The sequence below is a fragment of the Rhinopithecus roxellana genome, chromosome 12, assembly GCF_007565055.1.
Source record: "Rhinopithecus roxellana isolate Shanxi Qingling chromosome 12, ASM756505v1, whole genome shotgun sequence".
In the NCBI taxonomy this organism is placed as follows: domain Eukaryota; kingdom Metazoa; phylum Chordata; class Mammalia; order Primates; family Cercopithecidae; genus Rhinopithecus; species Rhinopithecus roxellana.
Genome location: NC_044560.1, coordinates 105,378,976 through 105,404,138, shown reverse-complemented (window position 1 = coordinate 105,404,138; position 25,163 = coordinate 105,378,976). Strand labels below are relative to the sequence as shown.

General features: G+C 52.5%; 2 protein-coding genes across 3 annotated transcripts; one reads left to right on the top strand and one right to left on the bottom strand.

Annotated features, from left to right (window-relative positions):
• Positions 1-5,000: 5,000 nt before the first annotated feature.
• PPM1N (protein phosphatase, Mg2+/Mn2+ dependent 1N (putative)) lies at positions 5,001-9,440 on the bottom strand. Its single transcript, XM_010377475.2, has 5 exons — positions 8,502-9,440; positions 7,849-7,966; positions 7,354-7,459; positions 7,205-7,265; positions 5,001-5,272 (listed from the first exon to the last, which is right to left on the bottom strand). The coding sequence occupies exons 1-5, from the start codon at positions 9,438-9,440 to the stop codon at positions 5,204-5,206; spliced, it is 1,293 nt and encodes a 430-aa protein (XP_010375777.1). The 3' UTR covers positions 5,001-5,203.
• Positions 9,441-10,825: 1,385 nt separating this feature from the next.
• Positions 10,826-24,822, top strand: RTN2 (reticulon 2). 2 transcript variants are annotated; one of them, XM_010377476.2, is made up of 10 exons: positions 10,826-11,079; positions 12,774-12,818; positions 12,908-13,387; positions 13,492-13,746; positions 20,013-20,220; positions 20,572-20,710; positions 20,850-20,919; positions 21,041-21,087; positions 24,003-24,061; positions 24,325-24,822. In XM_010377476.2, the coding sequence occupies exons 1-10, from the start codon at positions 11,046-11,048 to the stop codon at positions 24,404-24,406; spliced, it is 1,419 nt and encodes a 472-aa protein (XP_010375778.1). In that variant the 5' UTR covers positions 10,826-11,045; the 3' UTR covers positions 24,407-24,822. The 2 variants fall into 2 exon arrangements, with proteins under 2 accessions (XP_010375778.1, XP_010375779.1); XM_010377477.1 differs by lacking the exons at positions 10,826-11,079; positions 12,774-12,818; positions 12,908-13,387; positions 13,492-13,746 and adding an exon at positions 14,582-14,742.
• The last annotated feature ends 341 nt before the right edge of the window (positions 24,823-25,163 follow it).

Here is a 25,163-nt window from a genome sequence, read left to right as displayed (position 1 = left end):
GAACCCTGATCCCCAGACGTTATCTCTGTTTCTCAGTGTGTCTCCTGAGGCTGAGCTGTCTGGGAGAAGGGGTAGACTTAATTTCTTTTTTCTTTTTCTTTTTGAAATATAGTCTCCCTCTGTTGCCCAGGCTGGAGGGCACTGGCATGATCTCGGCTCACTGTAACCTCCCCCTCCTGGGTTCAAGCAATTCTCCTGCCTCAGCCTCCTAAGTAGCCGGGATTACAGGCACGGGCCACCAAGCCCAGCTAATTTTTATATTTTTAGTAGAGATGTGATTTCACCATGTTGGCCAGGCTGGTCTCCAGGTGATCCACCTTCCTCAGTCTCCCAAAGTGCTAGGATTACAGGTGTGAGCCACTGCACCCAGTTGACTTAATTTCCAGAGCTCACTCACCCCAGCCAGGCCCAGCTCAGCAACTCAACAAACTTATCTAGCTGAATGAGAACTCCAGTTCTGTGTGACCTTGGGTAACTACCTTCTCCTCTCTGGGTCTCAGCTTCCCCATCTGTGAAATAGGAGGGGTGGTATTTCTGGGTGCCACTTACACTACAGCAACAGTCAGCAAACGTGGTTTTTTGTCTGTTTGTTTGTTTGTTTGAGACAGGGTCTCTGTCGCCCATGCCGGAGCGCAGTAGCATAACCAGGGCTCACTGCAGCCTCCACCTCCAGGGCTCATTCAATCCTCCAACCTCTGCCCACTGAGTAGCTGGGACTATAGGTGCACACCACCATGCCGGGCTAATTTTTTGTAGAGACAGGGTTTCGCTATGTTGTGCAGACTGGTCTCAAACTCCTGGGCTAAAGTGATCCGCCTGGCTCAGCCTCCCAAAGTGCTGGGATTGGAGGTATGAGTCACCATGCCCAGCCAGCAAACTTTTTCTGTAAAAGTTCAAATACAAAATCTTTTAGACATGCTAGACATAGGGTCTGGTTTACACACTCTTCGGTTTTTCTTTTTACTTACAATCCTTAAAAAAATGTAAAAAAACTCTTCTTAGCTTAAGTGCTGTACAAAACAGGTAGCAAGACCCCTGCGTAAGAGAACGCTTGCATATGTACATAACAATCTTTATGGCAGCAGTGATGTGACAGCAAGAAATTGGAAATAGCTTAAATGTCCATCAAGAGGACAGGGGAGGCTGGGCGCGGTGGCTCACACCTGTAATCCCAGCACTTTGGGAGGCTGAGGCGGATGGATCACTTGAGTTCAAGACCAGCCTAGCCAACATGGTGAAACCCCATTTCTACTAAAAACAGAAAATTAACCAGGCATGGTGGTACACACCTGTAATCGCACCTACTTGGGTGGCTGAGGGGCTGAGGTGGGAGGATCACTAGAACTGGGGAGGCGGAGGTTGCAGTGAGCTGAGATCGTGACACTGCACTCCAGCCTGGGAGACAGAGCAAGACTCCTCGAAAAAAAAAAATTAAAACAAAACAAAAAGACAAGGGCAGGGAATAGTGAAACCCTTGGACATCCCTTTCGGAAGCACGGAGTGAGCAGCAACTAAAGGAGGTGTGGACTGGGCACGGTGTGTCATGCCTGTAATCCCAGTGCTTTGGTGCTTTGAGAAGCCAGGGCGGGAGGATCACTTGAGGTCAGAAGTTTGAGACCAGCCTGGACAACACAGTGAGGCCCCATCTCTCTCTCTCTCTTTTTTTTTTTTTTCAAGACAGAGTGTCATTCTTGTTTCCCAGACTGGAGTGCAATGGCGCAATCTTGGCTCACTGCAACCTCCGCCTCCTGGGTTCAAGTGATTCTCTTGCCTGAGCCTCCCGAGTAGCTGGGATTACAGGAATGCATCACCACCACGCCCGGCTAATTTTTGCATTTTTTAGTAGAGACGGGGTTTCTCCATGTTGGTCAGCCTGGTCTCCAACTCCTGACCTCAGATGATCCGCCCACCTCAGCCTCCCAAAGTGCTGAGATTACACATGTGAGCCACTGCGCCTGTCCGAGACCCCATCTCTAAAAAAAAAAAAAAGGCCGGGCGCGGTGGCTCAAGCCTGTAATCCCAGCACTTTGGGAGGCCGAGACGGGTGGATCACGAGGTCAGGAGATCGAGACCATCCTGGCTAACACCGTGAAACCCCGTCTCTACTAAAAAATAGAAAAAACTAGCCAGGCGAGGTGGCAGGCGCCTGTAGTCCCAGCTACTCGGGAGGCTGAGGCAGGAGAATGGCGTAAATCTGGGAGGCGGAGCTTGCAGTGAGCTGAGATCCAGCCACTGCACTCCAGCCTGGGCGATAGAGCCAGACTCCGTCTCAAAAAAAAAAAAAAAAAAAAAAAAGAAATTTACTGGGTGTGGTTTCATCCATCTGTGGTCCCAGCTACTTGGGAAGATGAGGTAGGAGGATTGCTTGAGTCCAGGAGTTCCAGCCTGTGGTGAGCAATTATTGTGCTATTATACTGCAGCTTGGGAAAGAGACTTAGACCTTGTCTCTTAAAAAAACGGGTGGCGGATGAGTTTGCGTCCTTTGTAGGGGCATGGATGCAGCTGGAAACCATCATTCTTAGCAAACTATCACAAGAACAGAAAACCAAACACTGCATGTTCTCACTCATAGGTGGGAACTGAACAATGAGATCACTTGGACTCGGGAAGGGGAACATCACACACTGGGGCCTATCATGGGGAGGGGATGGGGGGGAGGGATTGCATTGGGGAGTTATACATGATATAAATGATGAATTGATGGGTGCTGACGAGTTAATGGGTGCAGCACACCAACATGGCATAAGTTTACATATGTAACAAACCTGCACGTTAGGCACATGTACCCTAGAACTTAAAGTATAATAAAAACAAAAAACAAAACAAAAAAAAAACACGGGTGGCATGAAGTGTGTAAATGACTGGATGACACAGAATGAAAACATCCACTGAGTGGATAAAAAGTTGCCAAAGATACAAAGGGAATGAAAAAAATCAAGGAAACACCCAAAGTACCATATATTAATACATGTAAAAAGTCCACTTTAAACTCATTGCAAGAGTTACCAGTGAGATAGAGAGTGTGGGATTCTAGGGAATTTGGTCTCAGCCTCCCAAATTGCTGGGATTACAGGCATGAGCCACTACACTTGGGAGGTCTCAAGTCTGTCTTGAAAATGCCAAATTTGGCCAGACCTGGTGGCTCATGCCTGTAATCCCAGCACTTTGGGAGGCCGAGACGGGTGGATCACCTAAGGTCAGGAGTTCGAGACCAGCCTGACCAACATGGTGAAACCCAGTCTGTAGTAAATACAAAAAGTTAGCCGGGTGTGGTGGCACGTGCCTGTAATCCCAGCTACTTGGGAGGCTGAGACAGGAGAATAGCTTGACCCAGGAGGCGGAGGTGGCCGTGAGCCAAGATTGCACCATTACACTCCAGCCTGAGAAACAAGAGTGAAAACTCTGTTTTTTTTTTTTTTTAAAAAAAGGCCAAATTTTATTCTGCTTCTAAACTTTCATACTGGTTGTTCCCTCTGCCTTATAACACTTTCTGGGGTATTTGCAGAGCTGACTGTTCTGTCAGGTCCCTGCTCAATTGTCCCCTCCTCAGAGACCTTTCCTGATCCCCGTTTCTTTTTTTTTTTTTTTTTTTTTTTTTGAGATGGAGTCTCGCTCTGCCACCCAGGCTGGAGTGCAGTGGCTGGATCTCAGCTCACTGCAAGCTCCGCCTCCCGGGTTCACGCCATTCTCCTGCCTCAGCCTCCCGAGTAGCTGGGACTACAGGCGCCCGCCACCTCGCCCGGCTAGTTTTTTGTATTTTTTAGTAGAGACGGGGTTTCACCGTGTTAGCCAGGATGGTCTCAATCTCCTGACCTCGTGATCCGCCCGTCTCGGCCTCCCAAAGTGATCCCCCTGTTTCAAAAGCCACCTCCCCCACCAGGGAAAATTGAACGGCTGAAGTGTGAGAGGGATGGAGAAAGACTTCATTGTATGCCATGTCACACTCTTTGCATTTCAAACCAAGTGAATTTATTGCCCATTCAAAACTATGTAAATTAAATAAATTAAAATTTAAAAAATCGAAAAAAGTAAAAAACCCGAAGTAGCTCCCCTAGTCATTTTCTCAACATATCCTCGTGTTTTATTTTCTTCGTGACACTTGTCAGTGTGCGAGATGACTTTATTTTATTTTTTTATTATTAATTACAGATTGGGCAGGAGAATGGCGTGAACCCGGGAGTCGGAGACTGCAGTGAGCCGAGAGAGCGCCCTTGCACTCCAGCCAGAGTGACAGAGTGAGACTTAAGTCTCAAAAAAAAAAAAAAAAAATTACACATTGCGTCTTGCTATGTCGCCCAGGCTGGTCTCGAACTCTTGGGCTCAAGTGATCCTCCCACGTCAGCCTCCCCAAGTGCTGAGATTACAGGTGTGAGCCACTGCACCTGGCGAGATGACTTTGTTGGTTGATTCCCTTGTTTGCTGTGTCTCATGACCAAGATGTCAGCCCTACGGTGGCAAGGATCTTGGTGAAGTCAGGCTGGTTCATGGCTGTGAGGCTAAGGCCAGGCACACAGCAGCCCTATAACATATTTGCTAACAGATTAGGCAAACCATGTTTGTTTGTTTGTTTGTTTGTTTGTTTGAGATGGAGTCTCGCTCTGTCGCCCAGGCTGGAGTGCAGTGGCCGGATCTCAGCTCACTGCAAGCTCCGCCTCCCAGGTTTACGCCATTCTCCTGCCTCAGCCTCCCGAGTAGCTGGGACTACAGGCGCCCGTCACCTCGCCCGGCTAGTTTTTTGTATTTTTTAGTAGAGACGGGGTTTCCCTGTGTTATTCAGTGTTTGTTTTTTACAAGAAAATGTATTTGGAATCACTTACGTAAATAAAGTTTAATAATCAAAACTCTACTTCCCCTCAAAAACAGATGAATAATAAGAAGGAAAGAGGTTATTGAACTGGGTGATCTCCCAGAATCTGTTCGGCTCTGAATATTTCAAAGACATTTGGTTGGGGGTTTTTTGTTTTTTTTTTTGTTTTTTTTTTTCGTTTTGGGCTTTTTTCTTTTTGGTCTGGATGTTGGTGGAATTTCCCCTCTCGTAAGCCTTTTCTGTGAGAGGGAAGTAAGAGAGGAAGTAAGCATTTTGGGTTCCTACACTGGCCTTCCTCCCTTCCGCTGGTGCATGTAGTTGGGGAAAGGGTCGGCTTTCTTCTTTAGTTCTGTTGAGGCCCCAGTGGAGCAAAGGATCCCCAAAGGACAACAGCTGTCAGGTCTCCATGTCCAAGGCTGAGCCCAAATGCGTAGGGGTGGACTTCCCAGCACCATTCTGCCCCTTCTGTAACACAAAATGTGGGAGAAGGTAATTAGAAATCCTGTCTTGTCTCCTGGCACCTCTTCCTTTTCCTTTGAGGGACCAACATACCCCATCTCACAATCCATTAAGGTTTGAATGGAGTAGACCCCAACCCCAAATGCGACCCCAGCCTGGCCAATCAGAGACACAGTGACTGGTCAGGTATGTGACCTGGTGTGGCCAATGAAAACCAGCCCCCAAAGACCACTGCTGCACAACTCCTGGGAAATTGGCAGACTCTATCCACCGGGGAGGATAGGCTGCTGGGCTGTAAGCCTGGAGCTGCAAGTCTCTGCTATCTCAGGAGGAGACCCTGAAAGGGAATGAAGCCAACTCGGAGAAAATAAAAAGAGCCCATTCACGATGACATCATCTCTGACAACTGGATGCAGCCATGCCTTAAGACTCTGAACTCTTCAATTACATGGCCCAGTAAATTCCCTGTTGTGCTTTCCCAGCTTGAATTGGGCTTCCGCCTCTCACGACTCAAAGAAAACTGACAAATAACCTCCTTCAGCTACTGAGAAATTATCAACAGTCCTCCCTCATCAACACGATAATAACCAAACTCCCATCTCTGCCATGCAAAGGCCTTGGGGCTCGGCCAGGCGTGGTGGCTCACGTCTGTAATCCCAGCACTTTGGGAGGCCATGGCAGGCGAAGCACTTGAGGTCAGGAGTTTGCGAGCAGCCTGGCCAACATGGTGAAACCCAGTCTCTTCTAAAAATACAAAATTAGGCCAGGCACGGTGGCTGAAGCCTGTAATCCCAGCACTTTGGGAGGCCGAGACGGGCGGATCACGAGGTCAGGAGATCGAGACCATCCCGGCTAACATGGTGAAACGGCCTCTCTACTAAAAAATACAAAAAACTAGCCGGGCAAGGTGGCGGGCGCCTGTAGTCCCAGCTACTCGGGAGGCTGAGGCAGGAGAATGGCATAAACCTGGGAGGCGGAGCTTGCAGTGAGCTGAGATCGGGCCACTGCACTCCAGCCTGGGCGACAGAAAAAAAAAAAAAATTAGCTGGGCGTGATGGCGCGTGCCTGTAATCCCAGCTACTTGGGAGGCTGAGGTGAGAGTATCGCTTGAACCCAGGAAGTGGAGGTTGCAGTGAGCTGAGATTGCGCCATTGCACTCCAGCCTGGGCAACAAGAGCAAAACTCCATCTCAAAAAAAAAAAAAAAAAAAAAAAAAAAAGGCCTTGGGGCTCTAAACTCAGCTTTCTCCCTCCCATTTCTTCCCTGATCCCACTCCATGCCCTAGTCCACCACTACCTCTTTGGATATCTTCGAATTCTCCTTAGCTATCTGGGCCCCATTACAGCTTCTTTCGTCTAAGACCTGGACCATACTCATATATGTCCTGATGGTATCTGCTGTGCATCCAGGTCTTAGAATTAGTCATTAGCATTCCCTGAATGTTTCCATCTTATTCTTGGATGTGGGAAGCACTTGGGCTGATTGGGCAATGTAGAGCATTGCAGGTCCGCATTTCTTGGAGGGAAATCACAGTCTCTTCTTTGCATCTGCGTCTTCCTCATCATGCCTTGCACAATGCTTCAGGGCTGGGAGTAGGAATGTATTAATATAGCAAGCTGGCTGGGTTGCAGTGGCTCCCACCTGTAATCACAGCACTTTGGGAGGCCAAAGCAGGAGGATCCCTTGAGCCCAGGAGTTTGAGACCAGCCTAGGCAACATAGCAAGACCCAGTCTCAAAAAAAAGAGAAAGAGAAAAGAAAAAAAGAAAGGAAGGAAAGAAGAAAAAAAGAAGAAAAAGAAAGAAATAAAGAGAAGAGAAAAGAGGAATAAAATATATCAGGCAAATCCCTTATCCTCACTGGCTTCAATTTCCCTGTCACTAAGAGTGGTGGGGGGATCCTCTCCTAAGAGAAACATTGGAGAACACAGAATCCTTACCACTCTGCACTCTTCTGAGACCTGGCAGATCTGAGAATAAGCTTCAGCAATGACAGTGGCCCTGGAGAGCACAGGAAGGCCCTCAGGAGGGGACTCTCCTCCTTCCACCCCACCCCCACTCCACCCCACCCTTCCTCACCCCAACTCACTTGCAGTCCAGCCCTCCCCCAGGAGGTAAATCTGGGATGTCCTCTGAGGCCAGAGTCCTGAAAACTGTGTTCAGGCTGGGCGGCTCCTGAGCAGAGGCACACAGTTCTGAGAAAGGGTCAAGAGTTAGGCTGGGCACAGTGGCGCAAGCGTGTAATCCCAGCACTTTGGGAGGCCGAGGTGGGCGGATCACTTGAGGCCAGGAGTTTGAGACCAGCCTGGACAACATAGTGAAACCCTGTCTCTACTAAAAATACAAAAATTATCTGGGTGTGGTGGTGCACGCCTGTAATCCCAGCTACTCAGGAGGCTGAGGCAGGAGAATCCGCTTGAACCAGGAAGGTGGAGATTGCAGTGAGCCAAGATTGTGCCACTGCACTCCAGCCTGGGCAACAGAGCAAGACTCCATCTCAAAAAAAAAGAAAAAAAAGAAAAAGTTATGGCAGAGCCTTCGCTGGCCAACCACCCCTCCAGCTGGGCCCCCGGAGCCTGCTCACCAGCGATTCTGCGGCCCAGGGCTGCGTCCAGTGCGAGCTCCCTCCTGATCGCCTCCTCAGAAGGCCTAGGGGCCCCGGGGAAGCAGACCAGGATGCAGGTCATGTTGTCCAGGCTGCCCTGAAGCCGGTGGAGAAAACGGAGCCCGGTGGGGGAGAATCGAAGGCAGAGTTCCCAACAATCCCTAAGTTCAAGTCCCCCACTTCATTCTGGTTATACCCCTTTCTTTCATGTCCCACTCACCTGCCAGTCCTCTCCTACTGGGACCAAACCCGGTCCTAGGCCCTCCCTATTGAGAGAATAATGCCCTTTCCCTAGAGCTCCGCCCGCTCTGATGTTTACCTGCTCTTCCACCTTCCAGCACTAATCATACTTCAGGCCTGGCTCCTACGACCCAGAATCGCCCCATTCCAAAAGACCAAGCCCTTTCTCTTAAATCCCTTCCACTAACTCTCCCCTCCTGCCTCAAAGCATCCCTCAGGCTCCGCTCCTGTATTTTGGCCCTGCCCACTTCATGCCACGCCCTTCGCTTGAGCCCCATCCCCTCCTCTAGCTTTACTCTTGCCTCTGCATCAAAGCCCTCCTCCCCAAAACCCCGAGGCTTTCTCCCTTTGCTGCACCAGGCCTCAAAGATACCACGCCACGCCCCCAGGACCTTGCACAGGCACGTGTCCAACAGCTGCGCGCAGAGAAGCTCTGGGGCCAGACCCAAGCGGAGGCGCGAAGCCACCAGTCCCGCCAGGGCAGCACCAGACATAGTGTCCCAGACGCCATCAGAGGCCAGGAGCATGAACTCGTCCTCAGCCTGGCGTGCCAGTGCAGCCACCTCAGGCTCCGCAGAAACGAGCTGTAGCTCGGGGGGCCTCCCTGGAGCCTCTTTGTAGGCAAAGTCGCCCAACGCTCGCGACACGGCCAGAGAGCCCTCGACGCGGCGGCGGCGGATGGTGCCGCCAGCGGCGTGGATGCGCTCGCGTTCCCGGGGTCGAAGGGGCCGGTGGTCCTCTGTGCTGAAGGCCACGGCGCCAGCGCGGCTCAGCACCGCGCGGGAGTCACCGCAGTGCGCCAGGTACAGAAACCGCGGGGAGACCAGCAACGCCACGGCCGTGGAGCCGCCTGTTTCCACGCGGGGCCAGAGGGAGCGCAGGCGCTTGTCGGCGCTCAAGAAGGCTCTGCGCAGCGCCTCGCGCACGCCCTCGGGCTCGCTAGGCTCCGGGCCCAGCTCCTCGAGCACATGGTCTGGCAAATGGCGTGCACCGAAGCGGGCAGCTCGAGCCCCACCGTGGCCGTCGAGGACGGCAAACAAGGCCCAGCCCGGGGGCAGACCAGGTAACGAAAGCCAAGTGCAGTGAGCATCCTCCATGCGCGCGCGCCAGCCTTGCGCTGCGCTCGCCCCGAAGCGCAGGCCCCAAGACGCCTCGGCACCCCCGTGCGGCCGCTGGGCGCGGCGCGGCGCTGTCAACAGAGACCGAGGCCCATCGAGGGCCCCGCGCCCCTCCTCCTCATCCTCCTCTTCCTCTTCCCCCTCCTTCTCCCTCTCCTTTTTCTTGCAAGCGGTCCAGAGAAGACGCTGCAGCTGGCGGGCCAGGGCCGCCATCCTTCAGCCCTGGGATCAGGAAGGCTCCACCCTGTACACCTGCCCGCCCCCTCCATTAATCCCCTCCGCTATGAGATTTTAAACCATCTAAATCTCCTTCCTGTCCTTTGACCCTCTTTAGGCGGGTCACTAGAAGGAATTACACTTCTGGGTCTCCTCTCTCCTGCACCTAGAAAGCGGGGTTTGGGATCTGAATCAGGAAAAAAAGAAAAAAGATAATACTGTATCAGTAGCAAACTATCACATAGTACTAATGTGTCACACGCTGTTATACATCATCATCTCCAGCTTACAGATGAAAGAAGAAACAGAGTCACAGAAGTAACAGGTGTTACAGGGAAACTAATTCTAGAATCTGTGTTCTCAACACAACACCCAATCCAAGCTCCTCCCGCCTCGGTGGTACAGCCCCCAGCCTCAAAACCTGTAAATACCATACTTGGCCGGGCGCGGTGACTCCCGCCTGTAACCCCAGCACTTAGGGAGGCCATGGCAGGCGGATTGCTTAAGCCCAGGAGTTTGAGACCAGCCTGGGAAACATAGCGAGACCCCGTCTCTACAAAAATTAAAATTCAGTCAGGCGCGGTGGAACACACCTGTGATCCTAGCTACTCAGGAAGCTTAGATGGGAAGATTATCTGAACCCAGGAGGTCGAGGCAGCAGTGAGCCGTGATGGCATCACTGCACTCCAGTCAGGGCCACAGAGCGAGACCCTGTCTCAAAAACTATATATATATATATTTCTTTTTCTTTACTTTTTTTAGTTCGACCCCTCCCCTCTGGGGCTTCAGCTATTTTCTCTTCCAGGCCCCGCCCATCCAGGATTCACGCACACAGCTCCAGACCCTTCTAATTTTCGCAGACTTGGAATTGCCTGGAATCCGACCCCACCCAGTTATATTTGAATAATTCCCTGTTGCTTTAGCCCCGCCCATGTTTGAGCGCCTCTGCGTGCCGCAAAAGTTTCTGAATTGTTTCTTTCGGCCCCCTTTCTCGCTCCCTCTGCAAATCTAGGCTCGGACCCTACCTCAGAGCATTAGAATCTTTCCACCCCCTCTTCAATGGCACCTCTAGCTCCACCCCAACACACTCAGGGATCCACGCTCCCATCCTCTCTGCCAAGGCTCTTTCACCATCCTCTCCCATGTCCCTCGCCCGACTCCAAGCCTCGGCCCCTCTTCCCCTAAACGCTGCGCCCTCTGCGGTCTAGGCCCCGCCCTTCAGGCCGCTTTCCACTCCTTCCTGGCACTGTCGCCCACCCTCTTGGTTCCGCCCCTTTAGTAAGAAGGCCACGCCTCTCCGCCTGCTCCTCGGCGTTTCCCCGCCCCTCGCCCTCCCTCTGGTACCGCCCCGCCCATCCTCTGGCCCCGCCCCCGACCGCGCGCTGCAGTGCCTTTCCCACCGCGGCCCCGCCCGCCCCCGCCGAGCCGAGCACTGGGCGGCGGCGGCGGCGGCGGCGGCGGCTGCTGGAGCAGCCCGGGAGGAGGAGGCGGCGAGGATGGCACCGGCGTCGTGGGCGCGGCGGAGATGAGCGCCCGCGGCCCCGGGCCCAGGGCGGCGCAGCCGGAGTGGGCGGGGGTCCCGATGCAGGCCCGAGGGGGGCCATGGGGCAGGTCCTGCCGGTCTTCGCCCACTGCAGTGAGTAGAGCGAGGCTGGGGCCTCGGGTGGGTCCCAGACGTCCAGGTGGGGTACTCCCCGGTGTCCCCTCAGCGCTTGCCCGCAGGAGAGCCGGGGTGGGGGGAGGAGGCATAGGAGACAAAGGAAGCTCTCCCCTCCCCCGCTCTCTGGCGGCGACCGGGGCAGCCTGACCCGGAGGACCTGGACGAAACAGGGCGGAGGTGAGGGGCCACTGAGACAGCCGGCGGGGGGCGCGCTGCGCTCTGGGATGTGCCTCCCGGCCCCGCCCGGGAACGTGGACGCGCGCGGGGAGCTGTCCCCAGACTCTGGTGCTGGCCGCAGCTGGCGGGGAGGGGGTTGAACGGAGGGTAGAGCCAGGATGGAAAACAGGGGTCTGGCTCCTAATCTCTCGTCTTCGCATCCCACCCCCGTTTTCTGTCCAAGAGGCAGCCCCGACCTCGCCCAAACTGTCCAACCCCCTGTCCCGGGAAAACAGCCATCCGTGGTTTGGGGGCAAGGACTCATGGGTCCTTAGTGGCCTTTACCACTGGTTAATGGTAATCCTGGAGAAGACCCACACCACTCCAGGCCTCCCATTCCCCAGCTGAGAAAACAAGGTGAGGGCACAGGGCGTCAGATTTCAATTTCTAAACCGCATTGAGCATCATCTACGTGCAAAGCTCTGAACTAGCTCTAAGGGGCTGGATTCCCAGCTGAAAACGCCTAGCTTGATCCTCCCAATCTCTGAGCTCACAGCTGTAACAGTCCATGTCTACCGTTCTCTGTCCCGCACATGGGGGTTCTGACAGCTGGGGATTTCAACACCCTTAGATCTAGCCACTTCCATGTCTTGGGTGTCCCGATGCCAAAATTCTAAGAATTGGTGATTTCAGCATTTCCGAGTATCATCCCAACATTCTAAGATCTTGTTGTTAACTTCGGATTACAAAGGGAGGACCATCTCATCTGTCCCTCCCCACCCCCCTTACCTCTCTGTCCTCACCTCCCACCCTTCTCCTCCTCAGTCTCTCTTCTCCAGTCACATCTTCGCACCTCTCTATTCCTCAGATGCCAATCTTGGTACCTGGCTCAGGGCCTTTGCACTGGTTTCCTTCTGTACCTGGAAGTCTTCCCTGAACATCTGCTTGGCTTCCTCACTTCCTTCAGATCTCTGCTCAAACATCGTCTTATCAGAGAAGGCTTCTTGACCACCCTATGAGAAACAGCACCCCTTCACTTTCTTCACTTTCTCTTCCCCTACCTTTCTTTACTTTGCTCCATATGCTCATCTGCACCCGACATCATATATTCACTTGTTTATTGTTTGTCTCTCCCAAAGAGTGTCAGCTCTAGGAGGGCAGGGATTTTGTGTTTTCTTCACAGCTATATCCCCAGGACCTAGAACAGTGCCTGGCACATAGTAGGTGCTCAATAAATGGTTGTTGAACGAATGAATGACTTGAAACCTCCTGAGATTCCTACTTTGTTGGCCACCCAGCCCAGCTGAGTCTTGAAGACTCTAAGATTAAGATTCTTGGATTTGGACTTCTAAGACTCTGAGCTCCATCAGGCAGTGATGCTAGGTTTTAGAGTCTGTGTGCAGAATTTTCTAAAAGTCCCGTGATTCAAATATTCTAAGATTCCAGGACTGGCACACTTCTGTGATTCGGACAGTCTAAGCTTCTAAGAGTCTTCGATTCTTTCCCTCTCGCAGAAGAAGCTCCGTCTACAGCCTCCTCAACCCCTGATTCCACAGAAGGTAAGTGGAGGGGAGCAGGTGAAGGGGTTCAGGGCTGGGCAGCTCAGGGGCCTGCTGAGGGAAACAAGGCTCTCCTTCACCCGCTGCAGGAGGGAACGACGACTCTGATTTTCGGGAGCTGCACACAGCCCGGGAATTCTCAGAGGAGGACGAGGAGGAGACCACGTCGCAGGACTGGGGCACCCCCCGGGAGCTGACCTTCTCCTACATCGCCTTTGATGGCGTAGTGGGCTCCGGGGGCCGTAGGGATTCAACTGCCCGCCGCCCCCGCCCCCAGGGCCGCTCAGTCTCAGAACCACGAGACCAGCATCCTCAGCCCAGCCTGGGCGACAGCTTGGAGAGCATCCCCAGCCTGAGCCAATCCCCAGAGCCTGGACGCCGGGGTGATCCTGACACCGCCCCTCCATCCGAGCGCCCCCTGGAAGACCTGAGGCTTCGGTTGGACAAGCTGGGCTGGGTGGCCCGGGGAGTGGGATCCGGGGAGGACTCTTCCACCAGCAGCTCCACCCCGCTGGAAGACGAAGAACCCGAAGAACCCAACAGATTGGAGGCAGGAGAAGCTGGGGAAGGTGAGATGTCCGAGGTGCTGGGACCGAAGCCAAGAGGGGTGGGTGGTTTCTCCTCGGGCATCTCCAAGAAGAAAGCTCATGGCCTTCTCTCTCTACCCTGTCAGAACTGGACCTACGACTCCGACTTGCTCAGTCCTCACCGCCCGAGGTCTTGACTCCCCAGCTCAGTGCGGGCTCTGGGACACCCCAGGCCGGTACTCCGTCCCCATCCCAATCGCGAGATTCGAACTCTGGGCCCGAAGAGCCTTTGCTGGAAGAGGAAGAAAAGCAGCGGGGGCCACTGGAGCGAGAGCCAATAAGGGGACAGTGCTTCGATAGCACGGACCAATTAGAATTCACGGTGGAGCCACGCCTTCTAGGTAAGCAACGTGTGTGAAAATGCTGCCTTGGACCACACAAGGCAAAGGGTGAGAGGATTTTGAATTAAAGGGACCAGCCCCGCAAAGGAACAGCAGATAGTGGAAAAAGGAAGAGGTATTGCTACTGGCTAGACGTGATAAACTCCGCTCTTTTAAAAAAATTCCCCCCCCCGGGCGCGGTGGCTCACACCTGTAATCCCAGCACTTTGGGAGGCTGAGGCAGGCGGATCACTTGAGGTGAGGAGTTCGAGACCAGCCTGGCCAACATAGTGAAACCCTGTCTATAGTCGGGAGACTGAGGCAGGATAACCGCTTGAACCTGGAAGGCAGAGGTTGCAGTGAGCCAAGACCGCACCACTGCACTCCAGCCTGGGCGACGGAGCGAGACTCTGTCTCAAAAAATAAAAATAAAATAAAATAATCCTCCCTCTTCTGGAGTGCTCCTCCTAGTGGCTGATTTTGGACAGACCAAATTCCTGAAAAAATGCAGTTCTTTCCTTATTTAGATGTGGCCGTAGAATATTTATAAGTAAATTCTGTGCCTTTTAAAAACTCTTCTTTTTGGCCGGGCGCAGTGGCTCATGCCTGTAATCCTAACACTTTGGGAGACCGAGGTGGGAGGATCCTTTGAAGCCAGGAGTGCAACACCAGCCTGGGCAACATAGGGAGACTCGATCTCTATTTGAAAAAACAAACAAAAGCCGTCTTTTTCCTGGCCACATCTATTGACCAGTTGTAAAATGACCCAGCTTTACTTTAAAATATGCTCCACCTCCAGGAACAGCTATGCAATGGTTAAAGACATCATTGCTTTTGGCTGTTTACAAGACGGTTCCAATTTTGGAATTGTCCCCACCTCTATGGACAGCCATTGGCTGGGTCCAAAGGGGCCCCACCCCCCTACTCCTGTCCTCCGGGTTCTACTGAAGTGGGCAAAATCCCCGAGAAGCAGCGGTGTCCCCAGCCTCTCACTCGGAGCCGATATGGGGAGTAAAGGTGGGCTTGCGAAACGGGCTGGACGGGGGCTGAGGTCGGCGGAAGGGGGTCCAGACTCGCCCTTATCTCCTGCACCTCCAGAGCACGTTTGTTACTGGTCTGCTTCCCCAGCGTTGCAGGCTGGGGCTAGGGGGCCGAGGGGCAGTCTAGGGAGGACCTAGAAGGAGAATGGGGTCCCTTCTCCTTCGAGCCAGCACTTTGGGGCCCAGGAGCAGGGAGGACCCCCTCCCCCAGCCTCGTCCCAGGCAGCGCTGTCACTCAGGGGCCGGACGGGCCAGAACAGCTGCGGGGAGGCCCCCTCCCCCCAGCATGCCTAAACTTAGCCCCCGCCTCAGGCGACCTGGCCCCTCCCCCATCCACTGGCTCCGGCCACTAGGAGCCTGCCTGGGAGGGCCCTGCGACGGGGAGGGAGGGGGCTGGCCTATTTCGAGGTAAATGAGAGATGCATCGGAAGGATATAGAAGTGAGGGGTGAGCCTCTAAGAGGGACAGGTCGGAGGGGTCAGTTGGAGGGAGGGTGGGAGGATAGAGAGGATCTGGAAAGAAATAGAAAGGTATCGAGTTCCTGGTTTTCAGGACTCAAATGAAAGCAGACTACTAAAGTTTCTTTTTAAGCGACAGTCTGTCGCTCTTTCTGGAGTGCAGTGGTGGGATCATAGCTCATTGCAGCCTCGAACTCTTGGGCTCAAGTGATCCTCCCACCTCTGCCTCCTGAGCAGTTGGGACTACAGCCGCAGGCCACCACACCCAGCTAATTTTGTTATTTTGTTTGTAGAGACAGGGTCTCACTATGTTGTCCAGGCCTCAGGTGATCCTCCTGCCTCAGCCTCCCAAAGTGTTGGGATTACAGGAGTGAGCCTAAAGTTTAGACAGATGAGATGAAGGTTTGGGTACAAAGGTCACTGCTCAGGGCTGAGGTTGGGTTTAGGAGGTGTGTTTTAGGGTCTCAGAAAGGGGTCAGAAATTTGAGTTAGGCCCTGGAAAGGAGTATGGCGTTATTAATACATTTAGGACTTAGAAACATGTGTTGCTAAGGGCATCAAGGGGATATCACTTTACACCTGACAGATTGGCAAAAGTTAAAAAGAACTATAACCCATTGCAGGGCAGGATGCTGGGAAAAGATGTTTCTCTTGCTTCTTGTGGAAATAAGAACTGTTATGGTCTTACTAGTAAGCAGTGTTTCAAAATTTAAGACATTAAAAATTACATATGACTGGGCACGGTGGCTCATGCCTATAATACCAACACTTTGGGAGGCCGAGGCAGGAGGATCACTTGAAGCCAGGAATTCAACCTGGGCAACATAACGAGACCCTATCTCTACAAAATATTTAAAAATTAGTCGGCCGGGCGCGGTGGCTCAAGCCTGTAATCCCAGCACTTTGGGAGGCCGAGACGGGTGGATCACGAGGTCAGGAGATCGAGACCATCCTGGCTAACACGGTGAAACCCCGTCTCTACTAAAAATACAAAAAACTAGCCGGGCGAGGTGGCAGGCGCCTGTAGTCCCAGCTACTCGGGAGGCTGAGGCAGGAGAATGGCGTAAACCCGTGAGGCGGAGCTTGCAGTGAGCCGAGATCCGGCCACTGCACTCCAGCCTGCGCAACAGAGCGAGACTCGGTCTCAAAAAAAAAAAAAATTAGCCAGGCCAGGCATGGCAGCTCATGCCTGTAATCCCAGCTACTTGGGAGGCTGAGGCATGATAATCTCTTGAACCCAGGAGGCAGAGGCTGCAGTGAGCTGAGATCATGCTCACTGTACTCCAGTCTGGGTAACAGAGGAAGAATTTGTCCAAAAAAAAAAAAAAATTAGCAAGATATGGTGATGCCACCTATAGTCCCAGCTGCTAGGAGGCCGAGGTAGGAGGATTGCTTGACTCTGGGAGGTAGAGGCTGCAGTGAGCCATGATCATGCCACTGCACTCCAGCCAGGGTGACAGAGTGAGATCCTTTCTCCAAAACTAAAAATAAAAAATAAAAATAAAAAAATACGGCCGGGCGTGGTGGCTCACACCTGTAATCCCAGCACTTTTGGAGGCCAAGGCGGGTAGATCACCTGAGGTCAGGAGATCAAGACCATCCTGGCTAACACGATGAAACCCCATCTCTAACTAAAAATAACAAAAAATTAGCCAAGCATGGTGGCACATGCCTGTAATCCCAGCTACTCGGGAGGCTGAGGCAGGAGAATCGCTTGAACCCAGGAGGTGGAGGTTGCGGTGAGCCGAGATCGCATGCACAATTGCACTCCAGCCTGGGCAATAACAGCGAAACTCTGTCTCAAAAAAAAAAAAAAAAAAGAAAAGACAAAGCCAGGCGTGGTAGCTCACGTCTGTAATCCCAACACTTTGGGTAGAAGGATTATTTGTAGTCAGGATTTCGAGACCAGCCTGGCCAACATGGTGAAACCCCATCTCTACCAAAATATAAAAAATTAGCCAGGCATGGTGGCGCCATCCTGTAATCTCAGCTACTCAGGAGGCTGAGGCAGGAGAATTGCTTGAACCTGGGAAGCGGACGTTGCAGTGAGCCAAGACTGTGCCATTGTACTCCAGCCTGGGCAACAGAGCAAGACTCCATCTCAAATAAACAAAGAAACAAACAAACAAACAAACAAACACATAACCAGTCCACCCAGCAATTCCACCCTGGAGATCTATCTCAGAAATAGTCGCTCCAGGAAGTGAGAATATCTGTTGAAGGATATTGCTTGCAGCCCTGCTTGTGGTGAAGGGGTTAGGAAACAAACCGACCCAGCAATAGGTACATGGTTAAATAAAATGAATGATAGCACAGCCACAACACAGAATACTATGCAGCTCTTTAAAAGAATGAATTAAGGCCAGGCGCGGTGGCACATGCCTATAATCCCAGAACTTTGGGAGGCTAAGGCAGGTGGATTGCTTGAGGCCAGGTGTTTAAGACCAACCAAGCAAACATAGCAAAACCCCATCTCTACTGAAAATACAAAAATTAGCCAAGCATGGTGGCATGTGCCTGTAGTGCCAGCCACTCAGGAGGCTGAGGTGGGAGGATAGCTTGAACCCAGGAGGCTGAGGTTATAGTGAACCAAGATCACGCCACAGCACTCCAGTCATGGCAACAGAGTGAGACTCTGTCAAAAAAAAACAAAAAAGAATGAATGAATTAAAAGCTAATCGGGGATGGTGGTTCACATCTCTAATCCCAGTGCTTTGGGAGGCCAAAGGTGGAGGATCACTTGAGCCCAGAAGTTCGAGGCTGCAGTGAATTATGATTACACCACTGCACTCCAGCCTGGGCAACACAGTAAGACCCTGTCTTTGGGAAAAAAGTGGGAGAGGGAGCTATTTCAGTTGATTAGGAGGAAAAGTGGAGTGAAGTATGCATGATGCAGAAAAGTGTGTATATAATTCTATTTGTCTTCTTTCTTTTCTTTCTTTCTTTTTTTTTTTTTTTTTTTTTTTTGAGACAGAGTCTTACTCTGTCTCCCAGGCTGGAGTGCAGTGTCGTGATCTCAATTCACTGTAACCTCCACCTCCCAGGTTCAAGTGATTCTTGTGCTTCAGCCTCTCGAGTAGCTGGGATTACAGGCACCCGCGACCAAGCCCGGCTAAATTTTGTATTTTTAGTAGAGATGGGGTTTCACCGTGTTGGCCAGGTTGGTTTTGAACTCCTGACCTCAGGTGATCTGCCTGCCTCAGCCTCCCTAAGTGCTAGGATTACAGGTGTGAGCCACCACGCCCAGCATAATTCCGTTTTTCATAAGAAATGACCAAGAAGCATCAGTTTGTATTTCTGTGTCCACATATAATTATATGGGGAGGAGTACAATTAATAGGACTGGCTAGATGGTTAACTTGGGTTTTCTAGAGGGAAAAGAAGGGAGATAAGCATGGAAGAAAAGAGGCCACTAAAAATTTGAGGCCGAGCATGGTGGCTCACTCCTGTAATCCCAGCACTTTGGGAGGCCAAGGTGGGTGGACCACGAGGTCAGGAGTTCGAGACCAGCCTGACCAACATGGTGAAACCCCGTCTCTACTAAAAATACAAAAATTAGCCGGGAATTGTGGCACATTCCTGTAATCCCAGCTACTCAGGAGGCTGAGGCAGGAGAATCACTTGATCCAGGGAGGCGGAGGTTGCAGTGAGTGGAGATTGTGCCACTGCACTCCAGTCTGGGCAACAGAAGAAAAAAAAAATTTTGCAAATTGGGCTGGGTACTGTGCCTCACACCTCTAATCCCAGCATTTTGGAAGGCTGATGAAAAGGGATAACTTGAGGCCAGGAGTTCAACACCAGCCTAGACAACACAGCGAGACCTCCACCTCTAAAAACAAACAAGGCCAGGCGCAGTGGCTCATGACTGTAATCCCAGAACTTCGGGAGGCCGAGGCAGGCGGATCACGAAGTCAGGAGATCGAGACCATCCTGGCTAACATGGTGAAACGCCATCTCTACTAAAAATACAAAAAAATTAGCGAGGCATGGTGGCGGGCGCCTGTAGTCCCAGCGACTCAGGAGGCTGAGGCAGGAGAATGGCGTGAACCCGGGAGGTGGAGCTTGCAGTGAGCCAAGATAGGACCACTGCACTCCAGCGTGGGTGACAGAGCAATACTCTGTCTCAAAAATAAATAAATAAATAAATAAAATAAAATAAAAACAGAAGCAAAAAAAAAAAAAAAAAATTAGCTGAGTGGTGGTGCATGCCTGCAGTCCCAGCCACTGAGGAGGCTGAGGTGAGAGGATCACTTGAGCCCAGGAGGTCGAGACTGCAGTGAGCTATGATGGCACCACTGCCCTCCAGCCTGGGCGACAGAGTGAGACCCTGTCTCTCAAAAAAAAAAAAACACGGAAATCAGGTTATGCTCAAACAGGTGTGTCAAGAAGTCATTTTGGGGCCGGGCGCGGTGGCTCAAGCCTGTAATCCCAGCACTTTGGGAGGCCGAGACGGGCGGATCACGAGGTCAGGAGATCGAGACCATCCTGGCTAACACGGTGAAACCCCGTCTCTACTAAAAAAATACAAAAAACTAGCCGGGCAACGTGGCGGGCGCCTGTAGTCCCAGCTACTCGGGAGGCTGAGGCAGGAGAATGGCTTAAACCCAGGAGGCGGAGCTTACAGTGAGCTGAGATCCGGCCACTGCACTCCAGCCTGGGTGGCAGAGCGAGACTCCGTCTCAAAAAAAAAAAAAAAAAGAAGTCATTTTTCAGCTGTAGGACAGGGAGAGGGAGGTGAGGAGACCAGCCTGGTCAGGAACAAGCCCTAATACCCCCCACCCCTCCACAGTGGCGGACCTGCTGTACTGGAAGGACACGAGGACGTCAGGAGTGGTCTTCACAGGCCTCATGGTCTCCCTCCTCTGCCTCCTGCACTTTAGCATCGTGTCCGTGGCTGCGCACGTGGCTCTGTTGCTTCTCTGCGGCACCATCTCTCTCAGGGTTTACCGCAAAGTGCTGCAGGCCGTGCACCGGGGGGACGGAGCCAACCCTTTCCAGTGAGAACCCCTGGCCCCTGACCTGAGCCCCTGTCCTGACCTTAAAGCATGACCCATGACCTCAAATCAGGCACTTACTCCCACCCAGACCCCGACTTATCTTGATTGTTTTTCATCCCGATCCTCTAACCTACCCTCCAATCCTAATCTCCGATCCTAACCTAGTACCCTTCATCCTCCATCCCTGACCCTGACCCTGACCCCAGCCCTCTACACGTGGTTCCTCAGAGCTGCCCCTCAGTCCTAACTCTGGTCTTCTCGACCGCCATTCCTCGCCCTTGTTTCAGCTGCGCCTGCACCAGTCTGAGCTGGTCACCCACTGAGTCGCCCCATACTCCTTTGTCCCCGCAGGGCCTACCTGGATGTGGACCTCACCCTGACTCGCGAGCAGACAGAACGTTTGTCCCAGCAGATCGCCTCCCACGTGGTCTCGGCGGCCACGCAGCTGCGGCATTTCTTCCTGGTAGAAGACCTCGTGGATTCCCTCAAGGTGGCCTGGAGCTCTCAGCCCCTCCTGGGTTCCCCTCTCACCTCTGCACAGCTAGGGGGTGGGAGGGTGACTGTTGGGTAAACTCACAGGTGGAAGGGAACTCCCGGTGGGCTCTGCTGACCCTGACCTTCACCCCCAGCTGGCCCTCCTCTTCTACATCTTGACCTTCGTGGGTGCCATCTTCAATGGTTTGACGCTTCTCATTCTGGGTGAGCTGGGAAGGCTGTGAGGGGCAAGGTGGGGACTTGGAGTCTGGTGGGGGACAGGGTTCCAGATGGAACTGTTCATCTCTTGGGAACACCCTGACGCCCCCCGTCTCTGTACCCACAGGAGTGATCGGTCTATTCACCATCCCCCTGCTGTACCGGCAGCACCAGGTGAGTGTGACACCCTTAGTTGTCAGCACCCCAGCTGAACATGGGGGGACTGACCATCTCCTTCCAGAACCAGGGTCCCATTGACAGATGTCCCACCCAGACACAGGTGTCCTGGCTGTGGCACCTTCTTGATATAGCCAGAGTCTAACTAACATGTCTTATCAGCATCAGCCAGGGACAGGCTTTTGGTTTGTTTGTTTGTTTTTTTGTTTTTGTTTTGTTTTGGATTTTTTTGAGACAGAGTCTTGCTCTGCTGCCCAGGCTGGAGTGCAGTGGTGTGATCTTGGCTCACTGCAACCTCCGCTTCCTGAGCTCAAGTGAGTCTCCTGCCTCAACCTCTGAGTAGCTGGGATTACAGGCATACAGCTACCATGCCTGGCTAATTTTTGTATAAGCAGAGACAGAGTTTTGCCATGTTGGCCTGGCTGATCTCAGACTCCTGACCTCAAGTGCCACCACGCCCAGACTTCACTGCTTTTTTTTTTTTTTTTTTTTTTTTTGAGATGGAGTCTCACTCTGTTGCCCAGGCTGGAGTGCAATGGTATGATCTTGGTTCACTGCAGCTTCTGTCTCCCAGGTTCAGGCGATTCTCCTGCCTCAGCTTCCTGAATATCTGGGATTACAGGCGCCTGCCACCATGCCCGGCTAATTTTTTGTGTTTTTAGTAGAGACAGTGTTTCACCACACTGGCCAGGCTGGTCTCGAACTCCCAAACTCAAGTGATCCACCTGCCTTGGTCTCCCAAAGTGCTGGGATTAGGCCTTCACTCTTTTTTTTTTTTTTTTTTTTTTTTTTTTGAGGCGGAGTCTTGCTCTGTCGCCCGGGATGGAGTGCAGTGGCCGGATCTCAGCTCACTGCAAGCTCTGCCTCCTGGGTTCACGCCATTCTCCTGCCTCAACCTCCCGAGTAGCTGGGACTACAGGCGCCTGCCACCTCGCCCAGCTAGTTTTTAGTAGAGACGGGGTTTCACCGTGTTAGCCAGGATGGTCTCGATCTCCTGACCTCGTGATCCGCCCGTCTCGGCCTCCCAAAGTGCTGGGATTACAGGCTTGAGCCACCGCGCCCGGCCAGGGCCTTCACTCTTGATTTTAACTGGCATGTCAGTTAAATGCCACTGCATTCCGGCCTGGGTGACAGAGCAAGAGTCTGTTTCAAAAAAAAAAAAAAAAAAAAATAGCCGGGTGTGGTGGCTCACCCCTGTAATCCCAGCACTTTGGGAGGCTGAGGCGGGCGTATCATGAGGTCAGGAGATCGAGACCGTCCTGGCTAACACAGTGAAACCCCGTTTCTACTAAAAATACAAAAAATTAAGCCGGGCGTGGTGGCGGGCACCTGTAGTTCCAGCTCCTCGGGAGGCTGAGGCAGGAGAATGGCGTGAACCCAGGAGGCGGAGCTTGCAGTGAGCCGAGATAGGGCCACTGCACTCCAACCTGGGTGACAGAGGAAGTCTCCATCTCAAAAACAAAAAGCAAAAAACAAAAAACCCAAAAAATAAATAAATAAAATCAAAATAAAAGAGTGGGATGGCTGTTGCCCAGAAGACTGACATTAACAGGACCACTGACATCCATCCTATCCAGAGACGGGAGGATGGACTGACAGCCCCTTCTCCAGCACAGCTGGGAGCCACATGATAATATGCCCTGCCGGTTAGTCCTAACTCTGTCCTTCATAGGCTGGAATCACCAAGACTCACAATTAAACTGTATTTAAATCAGGCCAGCCACAGTGGCTTACAACTGTAATCTCGGCACTTTGGGAGGTTGAGACAGGAGAATTGCTTGAGGCCAGGAGTTCAAGACCAGCCTCAACAATGTAGTAAGACCCCCATCTCTACAAAAAGGCTAAAAATTAGCCAGGCATGGTGGCACACACCTATAGTCCCGGCTACTCTGAAAGTTGAGGCAAGAGGATGGGTTGAACCCTAGGAGGTCAAGGCAGCAGTGAGCTGTGATCATGCCACTGCACTCCAGCCTAGGCAATAGAGCAAGACCCTATCTTAAAAAAAAAAAAAAAACAGTCTGGGCATGGTGGCTCACGCTTGTGATCCCAGCTTTGGGAGGCGGAGGCAGGTGGATCACTTGAGGTCAGGAGTTTGAGACCATTCTGGCCAACATGGTGAAACCCTGTCTCTATTAAAAATCCAAAAATTAGCAAGGTGTGGTGGTGTGCACCTGTAATCCCAGCTACTTGGGAGGCTGAGGCAGGAGAATCGCTTGAACCCGGGAGGCAGAGGTTGCAGTGAGCCGAGACTGTGCCATTGCCCTCCTGCCTGGGTGATAGAGCAAGATTCCATCTCAGAAAAAAAAAAAAAAAAAGAAAAAAAAATCTAAAAATTAGCCTGGCATGTTGGTGCACACCTGTAATCCCAGCTATTCGGGAGGCAGGAGAATCGCTTGAACCCAGGAGGCGGAGGTTGCAGTGAACCAAGATCATGCCACTGCACTCCAGACTGGGTGACAGAGCGAGACCCTGTCTCAAATAAATAAATAAATAAATAAATAAATAAAATAAAAATAAATATTTTTTTTAAAAAAAACACTAGTATATAAATCAATCCACTCAAGGACTCGGTGACCAATACCAGTGCCGTCTGTTCTCACCCTACCCCACAACACACACATATGCAAACTCACTCAAAAGTTAACCATCGTGCCCAGGACACGGCCTCACTGCCAGATACTTGTGCGTTCCACCTGACATCACTCTCCATACAGAGTATGGCCCAACTGACTGACCCTACAACTGGCATCTCTGGCATCTGATGTATTCTATGAAGTTTAGAGCCGGGGGTGGTGTGGTGGGCCACTCCTCACAACTCCTGATTTGGAGGTTGGGGAGGAAGCAGCCTCCTATGTGACTAAAGAGAAGAAACCCCTCCAATCCCTTCTTTCACCTTTTTTTGGTCTCCCCAGGCTCAGATCGACCAGTATGTGGGGTTGGTGACCAATCAGTTGAGCCACATCAAAGCTAAGTAAGAGCATGGGGCAGAGGTCGATGGGAGGGGGAAGTGGGGGAGCTTGGGAACCTTTCCTTTCTACTCTCCTCGTCCGAAAACCTCCTGGTAATGTCCCCTTGAAAAGGATGAGGAGGCAATTCCAATGCAGGCCACTAGGTGGAGGGCAGGAGCTGGCTTCGGGCTCTTGGTCAGTTTCCCACCCAGCTTTCCCCGTAGTCCCCAGATGCCACCCCCCCGTCTTTTGCCCCACCTCGTGATTCCACCTGTTTCTTCTTCAGGATCCGAGCTAAAATCCCAGGGACCGGAGCCCTGGCCTCTGCAGCAGCCGCAGTCTCCGGATCCAAAGCCAAAGCCGAATGAGAACGGTGTCTCTGCCCGCAGGACGCCTGCCCCCCACCCCCAGCAGCCCTCAGCCCACCTCCATCTCCCGTCCGTTCCCACCCACTCCCCTCCTCGGCCTGAGCCTTTTCCCGGTGGGTGTCAGGATCACTCCCACTAGGGACTCTGCGCTAATTACCTGAGCGGTCAGGACTACAATTCCCAAGAGGCTCTGCTCCAGGAGTCCAGGAAAGACGAGGCACCTTGGCCGCGGGGCCTGCTGGGACTTGTAGTTGCCTAGACAGGGCACCACCCTGCACTTCCGGACCCGCCGCTGGAGGCGCCGTGAGGCGTTGGTGTCTCCTGGACGCTACTAGCCCCTACGCCGGGGCTTTGCATGGGGCCCAGGGGAGGCCTGAGCTTGGATTTACACTGTAATAAAGACTCCTGTGGAAAACTCAAGGCCTCCTGTGCTTCCAGAACCCTCCAGTATTCACTTTTCTGCACTGAAAAGCACTTGACACTCCAGGAGAACCTTCCCCATCTGTGGGGAAGAAGCTCCCTCTGCCATCTGTGTAGGTTATGAAATGATTGAAGGGAGGCCGGGCATGGTGGCTCACATCCCAGCACTTTGGGAGACCGAGGAGGGCGGATTACTTGAGGTTAGAAGTTCAAGAGCAGCCTGGCCAACATGGTGAAACCCCATCTCTACTAAAAATACAAAATTTAGCCGGGTGTGGTGGCACACACGTGTAACTCCAGCTACTCGGGAGGCTGAGGCAGGAGAATCGCCTGAACC

Bases quoted from the DNA above. Each gene is read 5' to 3' on its own strand.
- PPM1N (XM_010377475.2), bottom strand. From the start codon at position 9,440: ATGGCGGCCCTGGCCCGCCAGCTGCAGCGTCTTCTCTGGACCGCTTGC. The intron at 7,967-8,501 runs GTCCTGGGGGCG...CACCGGCTTCAG, and splicing joins TGGACACGTGCCTGTGCAAG to GGCAGCCTGGACAACATGAC. The intron at 7,266-7,353 runs GTGAGTTGGGGT...TGTGCTCTCCAG, and splicing joins GGGGGAGGGCTGGACTGCAA to GGCCACTGTCATTGCTGAAG.
- RTN2 (XM_010377476.2), top strand. From the start codon at position 11,046: ATGGGGCAGGTCCTGCCGGTCTTCGCCCACTGCA. The intron at 12,819-12,907 runs GTAAGTGGAGGG...CACCCGCTGCAG, and splicing joins AACCCCTGATTCCACAGAAG to GAGGGAACGACGACTCTGAT. The intron at 20,221-20,571 runs GTGAGAACCCCT...TTGTCCCCGCAG, and splicing joins GACGGAGCCAACCCTTTCCA to GGCCTACCTGGATGTGGACC.